Source organism: Mirounga angustirostris, unplaced genomic scaffold, assembly GCF_029215605.1.
Source record: "Mirounga angustirostris isolate CCGP_5_RB_7025 unplaced genomic scaffold, mMirAng1.0.hap1 SCAF_7, whole genome shotgun sequence".
In the NCBI taxonomy this organism is placed as follows: Eukaryota; Metazoa; Chordata; class Mammalia; order Carnivora; family Phocidae; genus Mirounga; species Mirounga angustirostris.
Genome location: NW_026991715.1, coordinates 23,024,329 through 23,045,553, shown reverse-complemented (window position 1 = coordinate 23,045,553; position 21,225 = coordinate 23,024,329). Strand labels below are relative to the sequence as shown.

Sequence of the window (21,225 nt, the reverse complement as noted above, 5' to 3'; positions counted from 1 at the left end):
TTAGATAAACATCAAAGAATATGTAGCAAATGATGATCAGGATAAAGCAACAAGGACAGCAGTAATTAACGTCAACATTAATGAGAGTGGGCTATGTCCTAGGCATAATTCTAAGCCCTTTACTTTTATCAACTCATTTCATCCTCTCAATAACCCTATTAAGGTGAGTTCTATGATGATTGCATTTTATAGATATCAGGATGCTGAATTTTCTCATCAAGAATGCCATTAAAACTTAGCACTGAAGAAGCCATAGGAATGTTTCCTGTTTTGTTTTGTTTGGGTGGTGTTGTTATTTTTGTTGTGTTTCATTAGTTAGTAAGCACTTATATAAAATTTACAGCATGGCAAGTACTGATCTAAGAATTTTCTTTTTTTTTTTTTTTTTTTTTTTTTTTTTTTTTAAAGATTTTATTTATTTATTTGAGAGAGAGAATGAGAGAGAGAGAGAGAGAGAGAGAGAGAGAAAGCACATGAGAGGGGGGAGGGTCAGAGGGAGAAGCAGACTCCCTGCTGAGCAGGGAGCCCGATGCGGGACTCGATCCCGGGACTCCAGGATCATGACCTGAGCCGAAGGCAGTCGCTTAACCAACTGAGCCACCCAGGCGCCCTAAGAATTTTCTAAGTATGATACTAACTCATTTAATCTTGATGACAACCCCATGAGCTAGATCCATGTATTATAACCATTTTGAAATGGTGGGCATTGAGCCTCAAAGAGATCGAGCAACCTACCCAGAGTCACATGACTAGCAAGCTAGAAGAGTGGTACCCTAACCCCAGGTAGTCTGTTTTGAATGTGCAGTGGGAAAAAGGTCTCATACACAAGCAGGTGATGCTTAAGCATTTCTTGAATATTTAGCCAGTACGCCCAGTTTACTGGGGGTGTGTGTGGAGTGTGGGGGTCATGTGAAGGAGAAGCTGAGAAGGGAAAGATAGGTGCTTATCCTGTCTCTCTCTCTCTCTCTTCTTCTCAAATGTTGCCAAAGACTCTATTATACCTCATGATTGGTGTGAGAGCTCACGTTTTCTCTTATGGATGTTACTGACTAGTATACCTAGTAGTGATGATAGACCAATCCCTGGGGATTAGAAACTATCTGAGATATGAATGAATAGTCAAAATCAATTTCAGTGCTAATAGCTAATACTTCAGATTTTAGTTTAATCAATAATCATCAGACTTCTTCACATTGAGCAACAAAATAAACTACAAAATACGCTACATTTCTACTCAACTATCTAAGCACACATTTCCACATAACTCTTTAGACAGTTTAAGTTTCAAATAAATCCAACCAGGAAACAACAATCTCATAAAGAGGAATTGCCCCTATGCCAAGACCGACCACCCTTGATTCCCATGCGAGGAAGGGAAATTGACATTCACTGATGAAGTTTTGAGCATTTGGAAAACCTTTGGTTGAGAGGCCTGGTCTCATGAATAAAAGAACCTAAAAATATCTCAAGTAGAGAAGGAGTGGAATCTGGTGCTTTGAGAAGGAAAAGAAAGTAAACAAATCTGAGAGGAGGAAGTTGATTCATCCAAAGGGAGGGGGAGGTACTGGGAGTTCTTCAGATGGCCGGGAGCGTACTCCACTTCTACCTGCATCCTTTGGGCAGTAAGACCGCCAATAGGCAGGTGTGCCAAGGCAGGCTCGGCCCTGACTGCTATATATAGACCAGGAGTTCCCACAAATCTTCTGTTAAAACTTAGCACTAAACCAAAAGAGCCACAGGTCTTTGTATGGGCCCATAGGCATGGACACAGAACAGGAAAATGGCAGCCACAATGAACATAGTGCCACCCGACTTTTGGCTAGTAAAATGCCTGGGGTACCTGGGCAAACCTCAGGGAGGAGAGAGGACCATTGTTCCTACCAATAACTGAGACCGAATTTCTGGCGAACAATGACAGTAGGGGCCTGAGTCAGATTTGATTTTATTTAAGAAAAAAAATATTATATTTTGTACATTGAATCTCATGAAGTTAGACATGGAGGCAAATTGTACATTCTTTCTCATACCTTTTGATTGTCTGATATTTATCTGGCTTAGTAATAGTAGTAGTAGTAATAATAATAAACCAATTTCTGATGTTCTTTACTCTGGGGTAAAATTGTAAATACTTATAGATCCAGGATAAGAAAAATGACTTAAACACTGGTGTGGCAGAATCTAATACCTGCTCACCAAAATCCATACTTCCCCCTTCTTCCAGGGTGTACAGCCAGAATAACCCTTCCCAGCATTCCCTGCAATTACTGTGGCCTCACAACTAAGTTCTAGTCAATGAACATTAGCAGAAGTTAGGTGCACCATTTGCAGATAAGTAGTCCCCCCCTTATCGGTGGTTTTGCTTTCCACGGTTTTAATCACCCAAGGTCAACCATAGTCTAAAAGCAGCTGATCTTCCTTCTGACACACTGTCAGAAGGTCAAGAGTAGCCTAATGTTACATCACAATACCTATGTCAGTCACCTCACTTCATCTCATCATAGAGGCATTTTATCAGCTCACATCATCACAAGAAGAGGGAATACGGTACAATAAGATATTTTCAGAGAGAGAGAGAGAGAGACCCTATTTATATAACTTTTATTACAGTATATTGTTGTACATGTTCTATCTTATTGTTGTTTATCTCTTACTGTACTTAATTTTTAAATTAAACTTCATCATAGGTATGTATGTATCAAAAAAATGTGGTACATATAGAGTTCAGTACTATCTGTGGTTTCAGGCATCCACTGGGGGGTCTTTAAACATATCCCCTGTGGGATGAGGTGGTGCATGGGGACTACTCTATAGACCATTATAAGCTTCCAAGCACACACCTCCATGATCTCTTCTAGTCTGACTATCTAGAAAAGGGATGATCCCAAATCATCATAGTGGGAATCTACCCTTTGAAGATGTCAGAGGCTTCATTAATCTTTATCACTCAATGACCCTGAATAACAATGAATGAGCAGAACCTCTGCACCAACAAGAGCACTCACAATACTTGAATAGGCGAGAAATTTCTATTGTGTTAAGCCACTGAAATTCTGGGGTCTACTTGTTACAATAGCTAGCATTATTCTAACTCATGAAATTAGAGCGGCTGGAACAACAACTATAAAAACTAACTTTTTCACACCTACAATCACCACACAGTCATGTCCTCTGTAAAGAGTATCTCTCAAATTGTAGAAAAGATGTAAGAAAATGGTAGTTTAAAATCCAGTGTAAAGTTCATATTTAGGTTACCTATAAATGTCTTTTGTTTGCTACACAAAGCATTCTATTCTATTTTAATTCGTTGCCAACATTTATAAGTGAGGAAATTTCACACAAAAATCTGGATTTTCGGGCAACCCTTTCGGGTCCCTCCCTCCTCAGGAGCTTTGTACTATCATACTCAATAAACCTTGCTTTGCTGCCTACCACTGTCTGGTCTACCTCTTCATTCTTCGAAGTGGCGTGATCAAGAACCACGGGCACCAATTGAGAAAAAATCCTGCGACAGTCAGGGGGAAGAACAATTCAGACATTCAGTGTAATCAGTACAAAGATTGGAAGGCAAGAGCAAGCCTACTCGTCCAAAGAACCGCAAGGAGACCAGTGTGGCTGGAGTGAAGTGAGGGAGGTAGACGGGAGCATGTGTGCGTGTGTGCAGTGCATCTTGTGGAATCATGTGGTTACTGTAAAGACTTCGCCTTTTTTTCTGGGTGAAATGAGTAGCCACTTGAAGGGTTTGAACAGAATTATAGTATGGTCCTGGAGCGCCTGGGTGGCTCAGTCATTAAGCGTCTGGCTTTGGCTCAGGTCATGATCCCAGGGTCCTGGGATCGAGTCCCGCATCGGGCTCCCAGATCAGCGGGAAGCCTGCTTCTCCCTCTCCCACTCCCCCTGCTTGTGTTCCCTCTCTCGCTGTCTGTCTCTGTCAAATAAATAAATAAAATATTAAAAAAAAAACCTGGATTTTCATCTTCTGAAAAACCTGATAATCTAGCCAAGTTGGGCTTTACTCTCCCTTTTCCGTAAGATATGCACCCTCCAGACCCACATGACTTGTTCTGGCCATCTTCCCTCTTATGCATTACTTACTTGGGCTTTGAATGCCATTGAATGTTCCTGTTGGATTATCATAAGTAGCTGGGGATTAAAAAAATATGCAATACCAACTAGACTATAATTACAGTGAGGAGAGATTACTTTAACTATTTACATGCTATGTCTTTGGCTTCTTTTGATGGCAATTATAGAAATAGTCATATAAAATCTATAACTGCATTTGTTGGCCTGAGATTACCGACAGTTTTTGCCCTCTGACTGTATCTCTTAATATTCCCTATATAAAATCCAACATAAAGTCTCATTTCAGAATTAACTCACTAGAAAATAATTAGTAACATCCCTCCCCCAGTACGGTAAGAACTACTTATCTATCATTTTCTCTGTTTTGCCTTTGGCTGTTAAGAGCATCATAGCTCTATTTCTGCTTCAATTATACTGTATGGGAAGTTATGATTTAAACATGTGTATTCCATTTTTCTCCTTTTATTGTTATATTTTAATATATATTCTCATTTATAGTTACTTATGTACTTAAAAAATTCATCTATTTCATACATACATTTCTTTTAGGCTCAAATTCTTTGCAAAGTTAAATAGAGTATAAATAAATAAGTATGGTTAAATTAAACATTGTAGTTAATGTTTAATAACAGTATAAAATTATATCAGGAGATCATAAAGTTTAATATTCATAATATACCAGGCCATATCCATTTGAGATACAATATTTTTCTTGCTTTTGTTTCTTTCCTTTTGAAACTAGGGTAAAATTATTAATAAGTAATTTCTTGGTATCTTTTCTAGATGATCTGCTATCAACTAGAAGGGCATACTTAATTTGTTTTTTAACATTCACATTAAATAGCAAATATCATATACAGATAGATAGATTCTTGTATTTACTTGGTCATTCATTCAACAAGGCGTTTACTGAACACTTACTTTGCATCAAGAACTATATGAGACTAAAGCCAAGTCTCAGAACTGGGGAACTCAACTAATGGAGTAGAATCAAGCCTAAAGGAAAGATCCATAGAATATGCACTAAAGGAAGGGACAGTTTCTGCCTGAAGAGTCAAGAGAGGCTTGTCAGTTGAGGGAGATGGAGATGTGCTCCAGGTTTTGAAAGGCAAGCGGTAGGTGAAGCAGAGGGAAGGTGTCCACCTTGAGAAGGGATGGAGGCCAGAACCTAGGGGAATCTTTAGTGAATCCTAGATCCTCAAATCGGTGCCATTGTTGAGTGTCAGTTGTCAGAAGGCAGGGGACAAGGTCAGGAGATGAAACTGTCAAAGGAAAAGTAGTAGGGATCTGGTCAAGGTCCTCACCTGACATGATAGCTATTTACTCTCTTCTGTTGATAAACAACCACTGAGCTATTTAAGTAAGAAACTTACATGGAACCATGGAACCAACTCTGGAATCAGTCTGATTACTTCCCTTATGATTCACTGATATCATTTGGTAATTATGCATTTCAGAAAAAAATTAGTACAGCTTGAAAAGGTAAGTATATTAAGTTATAGGCCACTAAAATAAACTTGAAATATATGGTAAAAGGAATTTAAAGGCAGGAAAGTAAGATGGGGCAAGTGTGAAGTTTGGTTCACACTGTTCATGTCCTGACATCCTACCTAAACACTTGTTAGAGGTGAGGCACAAAGAACTTGACTCTCGACTTTCTGGTAGTCAAAATAGCCATTTATAGAGACAGGATCCATGGAGAAAAAGCAAGCCCCATGCTTAGTGGAGGTATCAATATTTGTGGGACAGAAGGCATACTCTGATACAATAATAAATTTCTTCAGTAATAATCTGACAGCAAACAATAATGAGCTTTAGAGGATAGTTTTCTTTCTTTCTTTCTTTCTTTTTTTTAAAGATTTTAGTTATTTGAGAGAACACAAGCAAGGGGAGGGGCGGAGGGTGAGAGACAAGCAGACTCCCCCCTGAGGGGAGAGCCCAATGCAGGCCTGATCTCAGGACTCCAAGATCATGACCGGAACCAAAGCCAAATGCCTAACAGACTGAACCACCCAGGTGCCTTTAGGAGAGCTTTCTTATAAAGTCTTCCCAAATTAAGTTGTTAACATCATGCCAAGCCACTCCTCCCACATTCAATGAAAGCAATTCTAGGGCAACTTGATGCAGTCTAGGAATTGACTCTCTGCTGACCTCACTTAATTGAGGAAGGATCTGAGGGTGTCTCTCTAAAAGAAAACATGGACTTTATTTCAGGCACTCCTCTGTGATATGCTTTCTCTCATCCAAGCTTTTTAAAGCTAAATATTGAGTGACACTCCTGGATAGACCCTAAAGTGAGTGAAGCCCAGAGCTCTCTGGTAGAATTGACCAACTAGGCTGGGGCTAGAACTGATATCCTCTCTTGGAAATTGTGGGGCCTGAAATGATACTTTTTGAATTCAACCTCATTCATCCACTCACCCACCGTCTGACTGACTGACTGAGTCATTCGACACCTACTTATTAAGAACTGACTGTGGGGCAGACACCAGGAATTAGATGCAGGCTCTACTCTTAGGAAACTTATAATGCAGAGAAACAGAAAAATTACAAGGAGATAGTTCCAACAAAGGCTTAAAAGACATTCACCAGGGAAAGAAATGAGCTGAGGAAGTGCTGACAGGACACAGCAAGATTCTCCTCAGAAAGTAATTTTGTCTTCCTAGTACCCCCTATAAAATAAACTGGCAGCTAAAATGAGGTACTTTATTCTCTAAGGTTATTAACCACAGTCCCATAAAAATGGTGGAACAGTTTTACCAAAACAGTTCATTTTGGAATAACTGTTAATAAATTTTTGAACCTTTGTATGTGTTGGGCACTCTGCTATTTCGTACGTATCACCCTACTTCACTTCTAAAATACCTTGTGAGGTTAAGTAATGTTATTACCGTCTCTTCACAGATAAGAGGAAAAGAACTTTAGGAACCTTTGTCAGGTCCTTCAAGCCCAGTAACTAGCTTTCTCTTACTACCCTCTCTCTGGCAAGAATCAGATAGTGGGGCCTTTTAAAGTGCCCTCATGAACTATATCAATACCTTATCTTCCTTTGTAATGGAAAGGTATCATTCTCACTCATCTTAAAGTGATTTGAATTCTTAAGAAAAAAAATAATGAAAATACAATGTATACTAGATTCTCTTAGCAATAGTATAGAGTGAGTTCTGTGTGAGCATTAATGACTAGATGAATGCAGCCCAGAATCAAAAGGGAGAAAATGCTTTGTATAATCCTGCATCATTCCCATCTGATTTTTTGACAAGTAGATGGAGATTATAACAATGACCTATATTGGAATGTTTGGGCCTCTAAAATTTGTGTATTCCTTTGATAAAACGTTGCTGTGAGAAGTACATGCTTATCAAGTAAGGCACAAAAATAAGAGTTTGAAGAAATGCATAGGTAGCTAATAGGTATTTACCAAAAAAAGTGAAAGGATTATACTCTGTGTCCAATTCAGTGGCTAGACAAAAATCCAGCACATGTGATGGTTCTAAAAAGCTGGGGTGGCAGGAATTGTCTTTGGGTGCTTATTCAGCTTAAACTTAGTCATCATCTACAGAACATGAAGGAATAGCACTCAGATCTGGTTGAGGGGAAAATTAGCCTCCTGGACGTCAGCCAGAATCTAGGCTTGCAAGATGTGACCAGACTTATGCCTTAGGTCTCTGTACCTCCACCTACCCTCACTAGGAGATCCAGCAGCTAAGATTAGTGGTTCTCATAGTAATTTATTGTGCCTTGGATTTCTAGGCAAAAGAAAAAAAAAAAGATAAGTTTAATAAGATCCTGATGGAGTTCCAAAGTTTTATTTTGAGTATCGCCTCATCAGCATGCTAGAAATTAGCTGTTTAGCCACATCTTACTGGGCTAGGTCTGCTTGATGGCTCATAGTTCAGAGAGCACTAATTCTAAGTTATGAGCATCCTGCTGGTGTGAAGTAAAAACTCAGACCCTCTCCCCTTCCAAACCTGCAGAGAAGTTTGGTAGTAACACTCGTCAATGGGATTTGAAAGCCTCTGCTATTCTTCTCTGATTTTTAACCTCTCCAGCCCAAGCATGTAGGAGATGAACCATGGAATAACCACATATGGGATTCAAATGAGGGACCACATAGTCATCCAGTCCAGACAAACTAACCAAAGGTGGGCTGCAGAGAGGGTTGACTATAATATAATTTCTGAGATTTATCACCCACGCACCTATGCTGTGTTCATTAATAATCATTGTGGAATTTTCCATTTTGATTAACAAGTCTGGCTCTGAAAGAATAACCCATAGGGCAAGAATTTCCCCATTCCTCATTGGCTTCAGATAGGGCTCCATGAGATCCTACCACCAAAGTCTCTCAGGATAATTAACAGCCATGACGTCTATAGAATATAATACAGCTAAAAGATTATAAAAATTAATTTGTTAACACACTGGCTTATGTGTGTTGGCATATATATTCAGCAAAAATTCTGAATTAAACGTGAAATTTTAAAAAGTGAAATCAAACTTATGCAACAGGGATCTTGGAGTAAGTCTTTGCTTTGCAACCTACTAGCTCTTTGCTGTGAGTAGGCTTCTTACTGTCTCAGACTCTCACTTTCTTCATCTGATAGAGGAGTAGTAATACCTGCCTCACAGGATTGTTGTGAAAAATAAATGACATAATGTGGGTGGAAGCATTTAGGAAACTGTAAATCATTATATGACTCTAAGGTATTATTCATTACTGTCACCTTATCTTAGAATTAGTCATGACAAGCTTCAGGAATGAAGTGATACTTTTAGAGTACGTAGAAGTATGGGATTTGGATGGGAAGAGGAGGGAGATTGTTCCCATTTGGCTCATCAGTTGAATAAACATGTCCACTATGCCGCCATCCCAGCTTGCTGTACTAAGAATCAGGCCTGGAGATATTGCCCAGAGGCAGGACCATGAAGACAGGGAAGCTGGCCCCCAACAGGGAGATGCTGGTCAGGGACTGTAATTCTGGTAAAACAAAGGGTCCAGGTTGAAAGTGGTAGGGGTTTTATTGGACAGTGCAGCTCTTCTCAGACATTAGCTGTCATCACAATCACCTGGAGGATTTTAAAAACACATATTGCTGGATCTCACTCCCAGTGTTTCAGATTTGGGAGGTATGAGATAAGGCCTCAAGATTTGCATTTCAAACAAGTCCCAGTGACTCTGATGCTTCTAGTCCAGGGGCCACTCTTCTAGAACTACTTGGACAACGTAAGAATTGCAACTTCTCACCTCTAAAAACTTAGCCTGATTCTGACTAGTATAAAGAAAAAGGGAATTTTCTTCAAACTAATGAGGATTGTTGAATGGTTCCTAAAACGCACAGGTATCAAATTCAGAAACAGACAGGAACTAGAGCAGTTCTGGACCTAGCAGCACAAACCCCTTCATCATGCTGCCTGGACATCACTGGCAGGAGATATCACTTCCAAGTATTCTTCCTCTCTTGCTTCACCTGAATTAATATTCAGAATCTAATTGGCTTAGAGAACATGCCCACTCCTCAGCTATGTGATAGGGTACTTAGAATTGTAGACCCTCTGAGACTGTGCATGATGGAAGAGACGTAACTGAAAAGGATATCAGATAACTATTGCCAAAGATGTTAATGGATGCTTATGTAGCCAGGAAACAACAATAACAACAAAAACAGTCCATGTCTCCTATCATAGTAGGAAAAGACCAATTAACAGAGGGCCTGGAATTCTAGGGGAGAGGAGTTTGCACTTGATCTAAACTGAGGGCTCCTGTAGATTTTTAGAAGGCAGCTGATAGCTTCTTTAGAGGAGGAAAGGAAGAAGTGAAATCAACTCTTCAGGAAAATTTTGTCTTGGGTACCCAGGGTGGGCCCTCCCATGCCCTGTTTTCTGATTCCAGCTTCAAGACTATTGCTTCCAGGTTTAAGTATGTCCTCAGGAACTCGAGGTCAGGAACTTCTGATTTAAAGGCATACTCATCTATCCTACAGCTTGAGGCATGCTATACAATTCACTAGAATGGTTCCTTCTTCTGGATATTCTTAACTTTTTTCCTTTATTAGAAATATTTCAAGCATACAAGACAGTGTAGAGAATAACATAGCACTTGAGTATCTACCTCCCAGTTACCCAGATTTCTCTTTTTGAAATAATCCCATGGAAAATTATAGAACTTTTGGCCATGGTCAAGTCTTGGAGGTAGCTAGATCAAGAGATGGGCTGGCCATTGAGATGGAAGTGAGGCAGGGAGGCAAACCTGTGGGTTACTGCAAGTAGTCAGATCATCAACAACAGAGTAGGCAGACAGGGCTAAGTACTTATACCCTCAAATATTAAAAATAGTGAAACAATGGATTCAACAATTTGGAAGGCATTAATTTTAAAAAGGATACTTTTCTTTAAGGTACCTAGTCCTGACTCAAATTGCCCTGACATGAACAATCACCTTTGAGCGATTATAAACATTTGCTTCAAATATTTGTTTAATCCTGTGTAGATCTCTAAGTAGATAAGTAATCATGTGAGAAGGATTGATAAAAACGCCTTGGGCAAGTTAGCCATGTGGGTGTCTGGAGTGGGTATCCAATATGCATTTACGACCCTTTGTAATCTTTGAAAAGTATAAGGTGTGACTACCTAATTAATGAGATGAGATTTTAAGCTTCCAAATAATAATAGTGACAACTCAGTCTGAAATTTTTAGGCTTCTGTCTTCTCTCCATTTTATAGCTATCAGTTTAATTATACAAAAATATAATTCAACTATTGAGTTTCAGACAAGTGAACTCTGAATAAAAGGAAGCTGCAAGGTTGTTAATTTTCATGTTAAGATCATAATTTCCGGGCGCCTGGGTGGCTCAGTCGTTAAGCGTCTGCCTTCGGCTCAGGTCATGGTCCCAGGGTCCTGGGATCGAGTCCCACATAGGGCTCCCTGCTCAGCGGGAAGCCTGCTTCTCCCTCTCCCACTCCCCCTGCTTCTGTTCCTGCTCTCGCTATCTCTCTCTCTGTCAAATAAATAAATAAAATCTTTAAAAAAAAAAAAGATCATAATTTCCTTTGGATGTTCTTCTTTCTTCTTTTGAAATAGGGGTTTTCCAGAACTTATTTTCTTTTGCTGCTACTTTTTCCTTCTATTTCCATTCTATGAGATCATTACCTTTTGTCCTTTCCATGTTATACCTTAAAAGTATCATATTCAGATTATGGTAACACCTTATGTAACTGCCATTTTTAAGAAATAAAATTTAAAGTAGGCTCCTATAAATACCAGAATAACTTTATTTTTAATTTAGCCATTTTAATAACTCATTTCAATGAAATCGAACAAGGTATTGAGCTAGAGCCTGTGAGAGGCATAAAGATAAACAGACTTGCTCCCTGTTCTCCATGAGCTCACAGTCCTGGGGAAGAGCTGGTTCACATCACATAATTCTCTTGTGGGTCATAGTGTGACAAGTGACAAAAGACAGGTGCAGAGATGTGCTGTGAAGGTACCAAAGAAAGAGATTACTTCTGGTTGGATGGTCAGGAGATACTTCCTGGAAGGAACAATTTTGATGAAGAATGGGAAAAACCTGGCATTCTTCATCAGAATTGTTGGTGGGGACTGATATTCCAGGTTGAAAGAAACCATGAACATAACCCTTAGGGCAGGAATGCATGGCGTTCTTGGGAGTCACAGCTGTGTGATACGGAGGAGTCAGGAAAAGGGGTCAGAGCCTCATTTTCAGCGTGTTGAATGCCACAGTCAGGAGGTTGGACTTTATTCTGGAGTAACAGGCAACTGTTGTCTTACTCTAGGCTTTGGAACAGGGGAAATGACATGATCAGAGTAAAATTCATTTCAGTTTAGCAAATATATTGGGTAGCTGTAATGTGCCTAGCCCTGTTCTTGGAGTAATAGATACGGGGACACATTCTTGATGTTGCCCTTAATGACCTTTGAGTCTAGTAGGGGACAGATATATGAACAGATAGTGTCAATAAAAAGTAGTATTTTGCACTAAAATAGATGTATGTACAGGAGGTTATGGGAGCCCTGAGAAAGTAATCTGGGGGCTAAGGAAGAGGTTGATTCCTGGCATAAGTCTTACAAGAAGAGTAAGAATTATTTGGATAAAGAGGAAAGGGAAGGATAGTCCTGACCAAGAGAACACAGAGAGCAAACTCACAGGGAATCAACTGGCATGGGATGTATAAAGAAAGATAGCAATGCCATTTTATTAGCTTATTCAGTGGGAGGCAGGGAGGTAGTAGGGAAAGAGGAGGGAGCCGAGGAGGTAAGAATGGTCCTTTGGAAACCTCTTTCACAGCAGAGGCAGGGAAGCCAGAAGACTACTACAGGGTCACATCCTACAGTAGTGTTTCATTTAGGAGGCATGGCCCAAACAGGAATTCCAAACTTTACCTGTGACTTCCAAACATTTAGAGGGATTCAAGTATATACTGCCTGACAATTCCTATTAATACTCTGTTATTTCTTAATATTAAGCATCCCCAGAATTCCCAGGAGCCTTCTGGTGTCCTATCCTGGAAGGACCACAGAGTTCCGTTCCGACCACCTTGGTCCTTCAATCCCTGTTCTCTTTTCTGCCACTCCAGTAGGTTTCATTCTCCCTTTGAGTGTTACTCTTTGTCTCTGTTTGGTTTTCTGCCTCCACCCTGCTTCTTCACGCATGAGTTTTACCCTTTTTATTCTCTGCAAACAGGACTTGATGGTGTGAGAGCAAGAGGGCTACACTGTGATTTGGGTTGTGGGGGGACAGTGGGAGCTTCTGAACTTGAATATGTTAATATTTGGGGGCCAGTAGCAATAAGATGAAATATGATCAGAAAGAGGGATATGGCAGTATGATGGAATAGAAGACACAGAAGTGAGATAACTTTCAGAGACATACTCACAGCCTGACAACTAACTAAATGTAGGATGGAGGCAGAGAGGGGTAGGATTTTAATACTGCTTGGTACTTTGGATGTAGAATAAATAACAACAGTGTGATATTATTCACTATGGTGGGGGTCCAAAAAGAGGGGCATATTTAAGAGAGAAGATTAGAAGATGATAAATTTGACTTTGTATATTCTGAGCCTAGGGTGTCAGCAAGATATTCAAGTCATATTTAGCAAGCATAATGCTTTAATGTGATGCAACCTGCTAGCAGTTTCCAAACCTTTGTGCACTCAGGGTCAAACACCCTTGGAAAACAACATACTATGATCCTTTCTTGGAGATTGGGTATACACTGATAAATCCTGCAGTAACTAAACCCATCTAACTTCATTTCCAATGCCCCTCCCATTTTTTTTCCATAATACCTATTAACATCATTGGGAAAGTTATTTTCAAGGAGCCATGTTTTAAGAAATTATTGTTACAGCCCTAAGGACCTGCAATTAGGGGATGATTAAGATAGAAAGAATTTGATGGGGGTGGAGGGTGTTGCTTATTTGCATGGAAGTGAGAGTTGCAGCATTATGTACTGATGAATCACTCAGAGTGAATAGAGCGAGAAGAAAGTTTGCAGGAAGAACCTCTATAAACACTGTTTGATACCTGAAATGGCATGTAGAGAATACAATTTGGAGAGGCAGCAAGCAAATTGTGGTAGCAAAAGCATGGGTAGAATTGACATGTGTGACAAGTGATCTAATCTCTAATATTGTTTTCCTACCTGAAAAATAATGCCCACCTCGTTGGGTTATATTGAGATTTAAAATAGAAAATATATGAAGCATGTACCACATAGTAGACACAGAATCTATTCTCGATAAACACTGTTATTAATATTTTCATTTAAATCTTCTTGATGAGTTGAAACAAAGTTTTCGTGATCACACTGCTATATTAAAACCTGAACTTTGAGCAATTACATGGCAGAAATCTCTGTGGTGGATATCAATACCCTAATACAAGAAAGCAATCCCAGTTAAGACAAGCCTGGGCCAGGAACAGCATGGTACAGGAATAGAATCCACAGAAGCTAGGCGACGGAAGAAGACACCACAGGAATTCCCTGAAGGCATCTGTGACTATGGTTTGTTTTTTGTTTTTTGTTTTTGTTTTTTTGAATCTGCTTTGCATGAAGAGATGCTGGAAGCTAATATCAGAACCTTAGTGAACAATCTGCTCTCCTTAAAAAATTTCTGAGCTAAATCCACCCTGGGTGAATGGTTGTAGGTATCGATATGGCATGAGGAGACACCCTCTGACAATAGTCATTATCTGGCACCCTCAGGGGCGGACTGGGGTGGGACTGGAGGGAGGCATCTGCAACAGAAAACTGAGCTAATGAGATATACTGCTCTTTGAATATGTCCCCATGTCACAATTGCAGGCCTTAATCATTTTCACTCTTACTCAATTGAGCATACAAGGCCAAAAGAGATCCTGAAGGTCAAAAGAGATTCTGAAGAGATTCCACAGCAAATTAGCTTTTCTCTGGGGGTGGGGAGGGGGGTGGAGGGGGTGGCGGGGGCGGCACAAAGTCAATTACCATGATTTATCCAAATTAGCTTATTTCAAATATCAAAGGGATGGTGACCAGAATTTGTTATTTTGCAGTCATATCGTAGGACTTCTGGACTGCAGCCCCTTAGGTCTCAGATGATCTTTGTTGTTATTCAGATTGGCCATTTAACATGACCAGCTAATGTTCTTAATCAAGAAGTCATCCCCCAGTCCCCAAGATATGGGTAGAGGAAATCACTGAAAGGAAGATGAGTAAGTCTTGCAGGAAACTTGTAAGGTAGCAGGATTGTTCAGATCCTTGGGAAGGGACAGAGGCAGGGTGACAACTGGTTTATGTGTGTGAACAAACAAGGATCTTGTGGCAGGAGATGCTCATTAATTGTTCTCTGAGTGAAGATAGGTGGAAGTGTCAATGAAATACACCTGAAAATTTCATAGGGTCTCTCGGGAGTATTTGCAAGGAAAATGAACAGTTCTCTGTCTTTTACGGTCACTTGCCCAAGAATCACAAGACTAGGGAAGAATGAATATACATAATCCAGTGCTACTTGAAATGTGGTCCAAGTTGGCAGCATCATCATCACCTGAATCTAGCATCATCTAGAAGTACAAATTCTCAGGTCACACCCTAGGCATGCAGAAATAAGAATCTCCAGGCAATTTGTTTTTAAAAGTTTTCCAAGTAATTCTCGAAACACTGAAGTTTAAGCAGCACTGTTCTAGGCCTGTATTTGGTGTGCCAATCATTTCCACTTCCGTTCACTCACTAAACCTGCCTGGTTTCCTTGTCTTTCTACCCTTTGTTTCTTGTTCGCTTATCCTGATGGTCCCTGATTAGACCATGTGGTTATAGATAACACATCAGTTTTATAATTTTTACCATCAGCATAAATCAGAATTCTACTTATGGAAAGCAACTTTGCAGAGGCAGTAAAAATACTGATTCTTAGCCTCGTGATTTGGTATACAGCAGAAAGACAATAGTTACAACTTCTGAAAAATGACTGTTCATTCCCAGGAGAACCATGATATAAATTAAGGGATTGAAAAGGAGAAAAACACTTACATGGGCTGTAAGTTGCTCTTGGGAAGCTTTCACTTCAGCTTGTAATTTCTCAATGCACTGAAAAGGGAAAAAGTTTAGAAACAAAGAGTGTAACTCTTCCTTTTTATATATTCAAAGGATTCAAGATATAAATAGATACCAGTTCTCAAATCCTGTGAATCGCAGCACAATCTCAGCTAGATGCTTTGGAAATCATCATTGAGAAATCCTTGCTCCTATCCCTAACTTTTATCCAGTCTATTGAAGAGCCCAGCAACAAAGAACACAAATATGTTAAGATTTAGGAAATGAGTGGGGCACTAATATTTGCTTGATGTACTGAAGGTAATGCTAACCTACCTTCTATCATATATACCTATATATATAGGATCAAATGGGTTTTTGCCTGCCTTTGGAACATCTGGATATATTCACAGAAAGTATATATATATATATATATATATATATATATATATATATATATATATTCACAGAAAATATATATATATATTCACAGAAAACATATTTATATATACCAAAGGCCGATACAAACCCATTGAGTTGAACAAGAAAAAAATTTATATAAATGCTCAGAGATTCCAAGATTATTAGCTTCTTATAATTGATAAAAGCACATGACAAATTTTCTGATCCACTTATTTCACGACATAGAAAGTATTCCTTGATAAAATTCAACCTTAAAAACAAGAAAATAATTGTGTAGTTAATACCACTTACAAAATAAGTAGAATATTCAGCTAATGTGGTTCAAAAGGATCCATATCAAACAAACTTTTAAAATATCACTAACAAAATTCATTTTGTATGTGAATATTCATCAGTGAATACAATTATATTTAGCAAATACAAATATTATTATTTGCCATCTTGAACTTAGATATGAACTTCCATCCCAGCCAGAAAGGACTGCAGAATGGTCAGTTCATATAAGCTTAGGTAGCTTTTTAAGAGAAAGATTATTTTTTCTTCTACAATGTACCTGGTCTTTTGCAAGAACCATTTTTTCGTATGGTTCCCCACTGTCTTCCTTATGGTCCAGAGTCTCTAGTTTTTCCTCCAGCCAGGAAACTTGCTCAAGCAGTTTGGATTTTGTTCCTTCAGAGGCTGCAAGCTAAAGACATTTCTTGTAAGGGCATGCAAGCACAGTGATTTTTTTTTTTTTTAGAGCTCCTTTTAAAAGTCTAATTTATAAATATTTTGCCTGCCACTGATATCTATTAAACATGAAAATGCCTTCTGGACTATTCCTCATAGCTGACAGAGATTGGTATAGAGAGATAAGGAAATAGTGTTGACTTTATTTTTATTTATAAAGATCTTTCTGGGCAAGGGATGAGACTACATAGTTAAAACAGGCAGAGTGATTTCTAGTGCAACAAGCTCAACACTCATCTTTCTGGTGTTTTAATATTTTACTTTACTTGTACAGCTGAAATCTGAATTGTGGGTTATACATTGTTCTTGGAGCTTAACTCTTGGGGGACTACAGCTCTTTAGAAAAAGTAGGAATTCTGACTCTTTTTTTTTTTAATTTCTTTTTAATTTTATTTCTTTCTTTCTTTTTTTTTTTTTTTATTTTATGAATTCTGACTCTTTTGAATATTCACCATATAAGCAGCCTAAGGGAAATGCAGGAACTTCAAGTTAAAGTCTGATCAAAGACAGATCTATGCTAAACCATAACCAGAAAATGTCTACAGATGACTGTCTTTGTTTCACTGTTTGTAGATTCCTCTTGAGAAAAGGGTAGTTTGATAGTGCCTCGTTCCTTAATTCCCTTGGAGAGCCCCTGGACTAGCATTTCCTTTCATTCAGACAGCTTATTGTGCATTTTCTCTGTAGCTCAGCAACAATTCTGAAAGGGTCTCTGGAAAGGGACACACACCTTGTATTCATTCCAGTTCCCAGTGTGTCCTTGGAGGCATGAATTATCTTTAAATATCTCTTTCATATTATTCCAAGTGTTGTTGTAAAGCAGACTGTCTCATCTTGAAAAGTGCAGCAAGTTTTTAAAGACAATTTACCAAATAGGGAAGCAGAAGCATGAAGAGGTTGGTCTTAAGGTGGGCACATCATATATATACCGGCATAGAGCCAAATCCACTCATCCTCACAATCATTCACTTCACAATTATTTGTTTAGTTGGCACTCTGCCCAGCCATTGCATTATGCACTGGAGATTCTGAAAGTGCCATGTGGAGGACCAGAGGGGACACATATGTCATGAACTGTTGGCTATACCTTTCGGCTCTCAGTGACATGGGAGACCATAGTGCTCCCCATGGACAGTGATGCATTTAACTCTTGAGTACAAAATAGTTTGGAGATGTAGCCTGGTTTTTCTAGGCACCCTTCTATTTATTCCACAATATAGTGTAATGACTAAACACACGGACTCTTGAGTCAGACCCTTGGCGTAAACATCTCACTTTCCTACTTACTATCTATGGGATTTTGGCAAGTTTCTCAGTCTCTCTGGGCTTGAATATCCAATCTGTAAATGAGAATGGGGATGAAAAGAATACTACTTACCTCACAGGTTTGTTTTGAGGAGTAAATGAGTTTATGCAAGAGAGATACTTAGAATAATGCTTGAAACATATCCTGTACTTAGTACCTATTATTGTTATACTTTCTTCTACCTCCTCTAGATTACAGTAAGTATTGATAGTATTGATTGTTTTATTCAGATATTTATTATTTATCAAATTATAAAACAAAGTATCTGAGGACATCACAGCATTTTTGGGCCAGTTACCCTAAACTCGAAATGTATTCAGTTCACTTACTTCCTGCAACCACTATGGTGTTCAGGGGAAAAGACCTCTCTAGATCCGGCATTTTTTTTCTCTCAAATATAGTTTTTTTCAGTCTGACCTATTTTGTTCCCATATCCTAGCTGAGCTGTCATTGAGCCAGGCACCATTTGGTTGTCTTTCTTTTAAATCTACCTTCTATTGTTTTCAGGCTTTTATTCATTCATTCAAAAGATATTCACTTATTCACTCATTTGTTAAGGAGATATGTTGAGCAGTTATTATATGTAAAACTTAGAGGTAATATATGAGAGTAATATTGCTTATACGCTCAAAAAAATTCACACTTTCCCCAGAAAGGCAGACTATTTTAGAACTATTATGTAATATGAACATATTTAGGTGGATAATAAAATGACATTAATAATTTACTGGGTACTAACTACATATCAAGTGCTCTGCGGAACCTTTTGTTTTCACCTTTGTTTATCTCAATCCCGCTTCATACCCATTTTGCAGATAAGGGAATTCAGTAAGTTCAGTAAAGTTGTATAACTTGCCCAAGGACACAGCAAGTAAGTGTTGGAACCCAAGCTTTCAGCAGTGGACACTGGGTCTGACTCCCTAAACCCAGATTTGACCCCAGCTCCTAAAGTGGGGCCTGAGAATCATGAGAATCCTATCCTCTTTGCTGCTGATTGATTTAGGAATCAAGGCCTAAACCAATTAGAGTCTGGCTTTTCTTTGATCACAGTTATTGTATGAGGAGAAGTGATCTAGTTTGGATCCCTCACACTGCACAGGAGGAATTTTGATGATTTGGAGAAGCAATCTCTCTCACCTACGAGATATGAATGCTATTGTAGTCATCCTATAAACATCCAAGAAACCAGTATATGATGAAGCCACGCTCTGAATGGAAGAGTGGACAACATTATTGAAATGTTTTATCAAATAATCTTGAAGCATGTCCTTGGACTCACACAGAGTGAGCTAATAAGCTTCCTTATTGTTTAGAAATTGAATTTTCTGTTACTTGCTACCATAAGCATTCTGTTGACAATTCCATTCCATTCTATTGTCTGATTCCAAAGTCCCATGTTCTTGACCACAAATAAGTCAAATCTATGGAACAACAGCGGTAATTAACATTTATTTGGTAGCTATACCATACCATACATTCTGCTGGATGCTATCTTGACATAAGTTACCTTAGTCCATTGCTCAAAACTCTATGAGTTTTGTTTTTATTTTTTGTTAATTATCACCATTTTAAAGAATGAGAAACTAGATGCTTTTTGGAGTGAATTAACTTGCCCACAGCTAATGAGAAGAGATTGGATTTGGATCTACATTGATCTGCCTCCAACTCTGGGTTCTATATTATATCAAACCCTAACTCTAAGGCTGCCTGCACAGATGACGCCCCCCCACCCCCCTCCCCCGGCCCGCCCCGCTAACTACGTGACCCTCAACATTCTTTCTCAGCATGTTTACCTATTTACCTGAAAGAGATTTATTTTCTTTTATTCTAAGGCCTGAGAACTCTATCCTAACATCTTTCTTCTTTTTTTATAGACACCAACACCATCTTTTTTTCTTTTCCTTTTCTAAAGGGCCTCTGTCTGACTGTCCCTTTGACTCAGATATATTTACTGCGGGCTTAGCTTTACTCTAAGAAACCTTGACTTGGAGTCAAGAGATCTATGTTTTAGTCTCAGTCCTACAACTCACTGACACTAGGACCTTGGAACCCGTAATAGGATTTTACATGCTACTTTGCTCTATTTTTATAGGTTATTTCTCCAGTCATATGTGCTCAAACTAGATTGTAATTCCCCAGAAGGATGAATGAAGAATTCTGTCAAAACTTACGGACACAGTCGAATTGGCCAGGAACAATCTTTGCTAAGATCATTCTATTTATTAACTTTTTAAACTTAATTTTCATATGTATGTATCAGCACCTCACAACAGCAGGATAAAGAGATCTTATTTTTTCTTCCACATATGGATACACTGGGGGCAAGAAAGAATAATTTCTTGTTGTGTTCCTTTTTATAATGATGAAACTGTTTATCGGCATAAGACGATATTCTCTGAGCTCTCTTTGAAAATAGCCCAAATAAGACTGATAATCCAAAAGGATAGAAGAGAAAAGAGACGGGAGGAAAATGAAATAAAATAAAAGTTACACATCAGAGTTCTTTTTTTTCAATTTAAGCACTGCCTGAAAGATTATGCTCTATTGCTGAGTCACAAGATGTTAGTTGCCATTTTGAATTCACTCCATTGTTTTGATGGAGGTTTTAGGACTTTTTAAAGTCTAATTTTCAGTTCAGAAAGCCTTTAGGAATGCCGTCTAAATTCAAATTCAAATTATGACATAGAAAAAAAGGCATCAAAGTAAGTAAGAGGAAATCCAAGGTAGCCCTACAAGGTATCATAATTGAATTTTAAAACCTGGGGACCTTGGGCATTGCTTCTTTTTTGTTGCTTTCTTTTTTTTTTTTTTTTTTCATAAGAACCACATGGTTTTACAAGGTAATTGTTTTGGGGAGCACAAAAACAAGTTTAGTCCAATTAGTATCAGTATCTGCTTACATAAAGAGAGTAGAAATACATCCTCTTTAGATGACCAATTTTCATGTGTCCTAATTGGTCACTTTTGCTGAAACATAGGTTCACATGATGTTGGAAGGTTATTGTTCTACTTCTGACTCTTTTTGACAAACAGGTACCTTTCCCTTCTGCCTGTGGTTTTAACAAGTTTGGAGGGAAGAGATGACTTGAAAAGTATGAATAATATTTGTCTTAAGACTTACGTAAAACAAAGGGGCAACTTCCATATTATACC

The 21,225-nt window shown here is 38.6% G+C and overlaps 1 protein-coding gene across 1 annotated transcript in view; it reads right to left on the bottom strand.

The window, feature by feature from the left end:
- CCDC192 (coiled-coil domain containing 192) overlaps window positions 1-21,225 on the bottom strand; it is a 203,958-nt gene that overhangs the window by 127,949 nt on the left and 54,784 nt on the right. The window contains exons 3-4 of the mRNA XM_064595648.1: window positions 16,591-16,722; window positions 15,612-15,668 (exon numbers count right to left, since the gene is read on the bottom strand). Coding sequence (XP_064451718.1) covers window positions 15,612-15,668; window positions 16,591-16,722 — 189 coding nt within the window. The remainder of the gene's footprint in view (window positions 1-15,611; window positions 15,669-16,590; window positions 16,723-21,225) is intronic.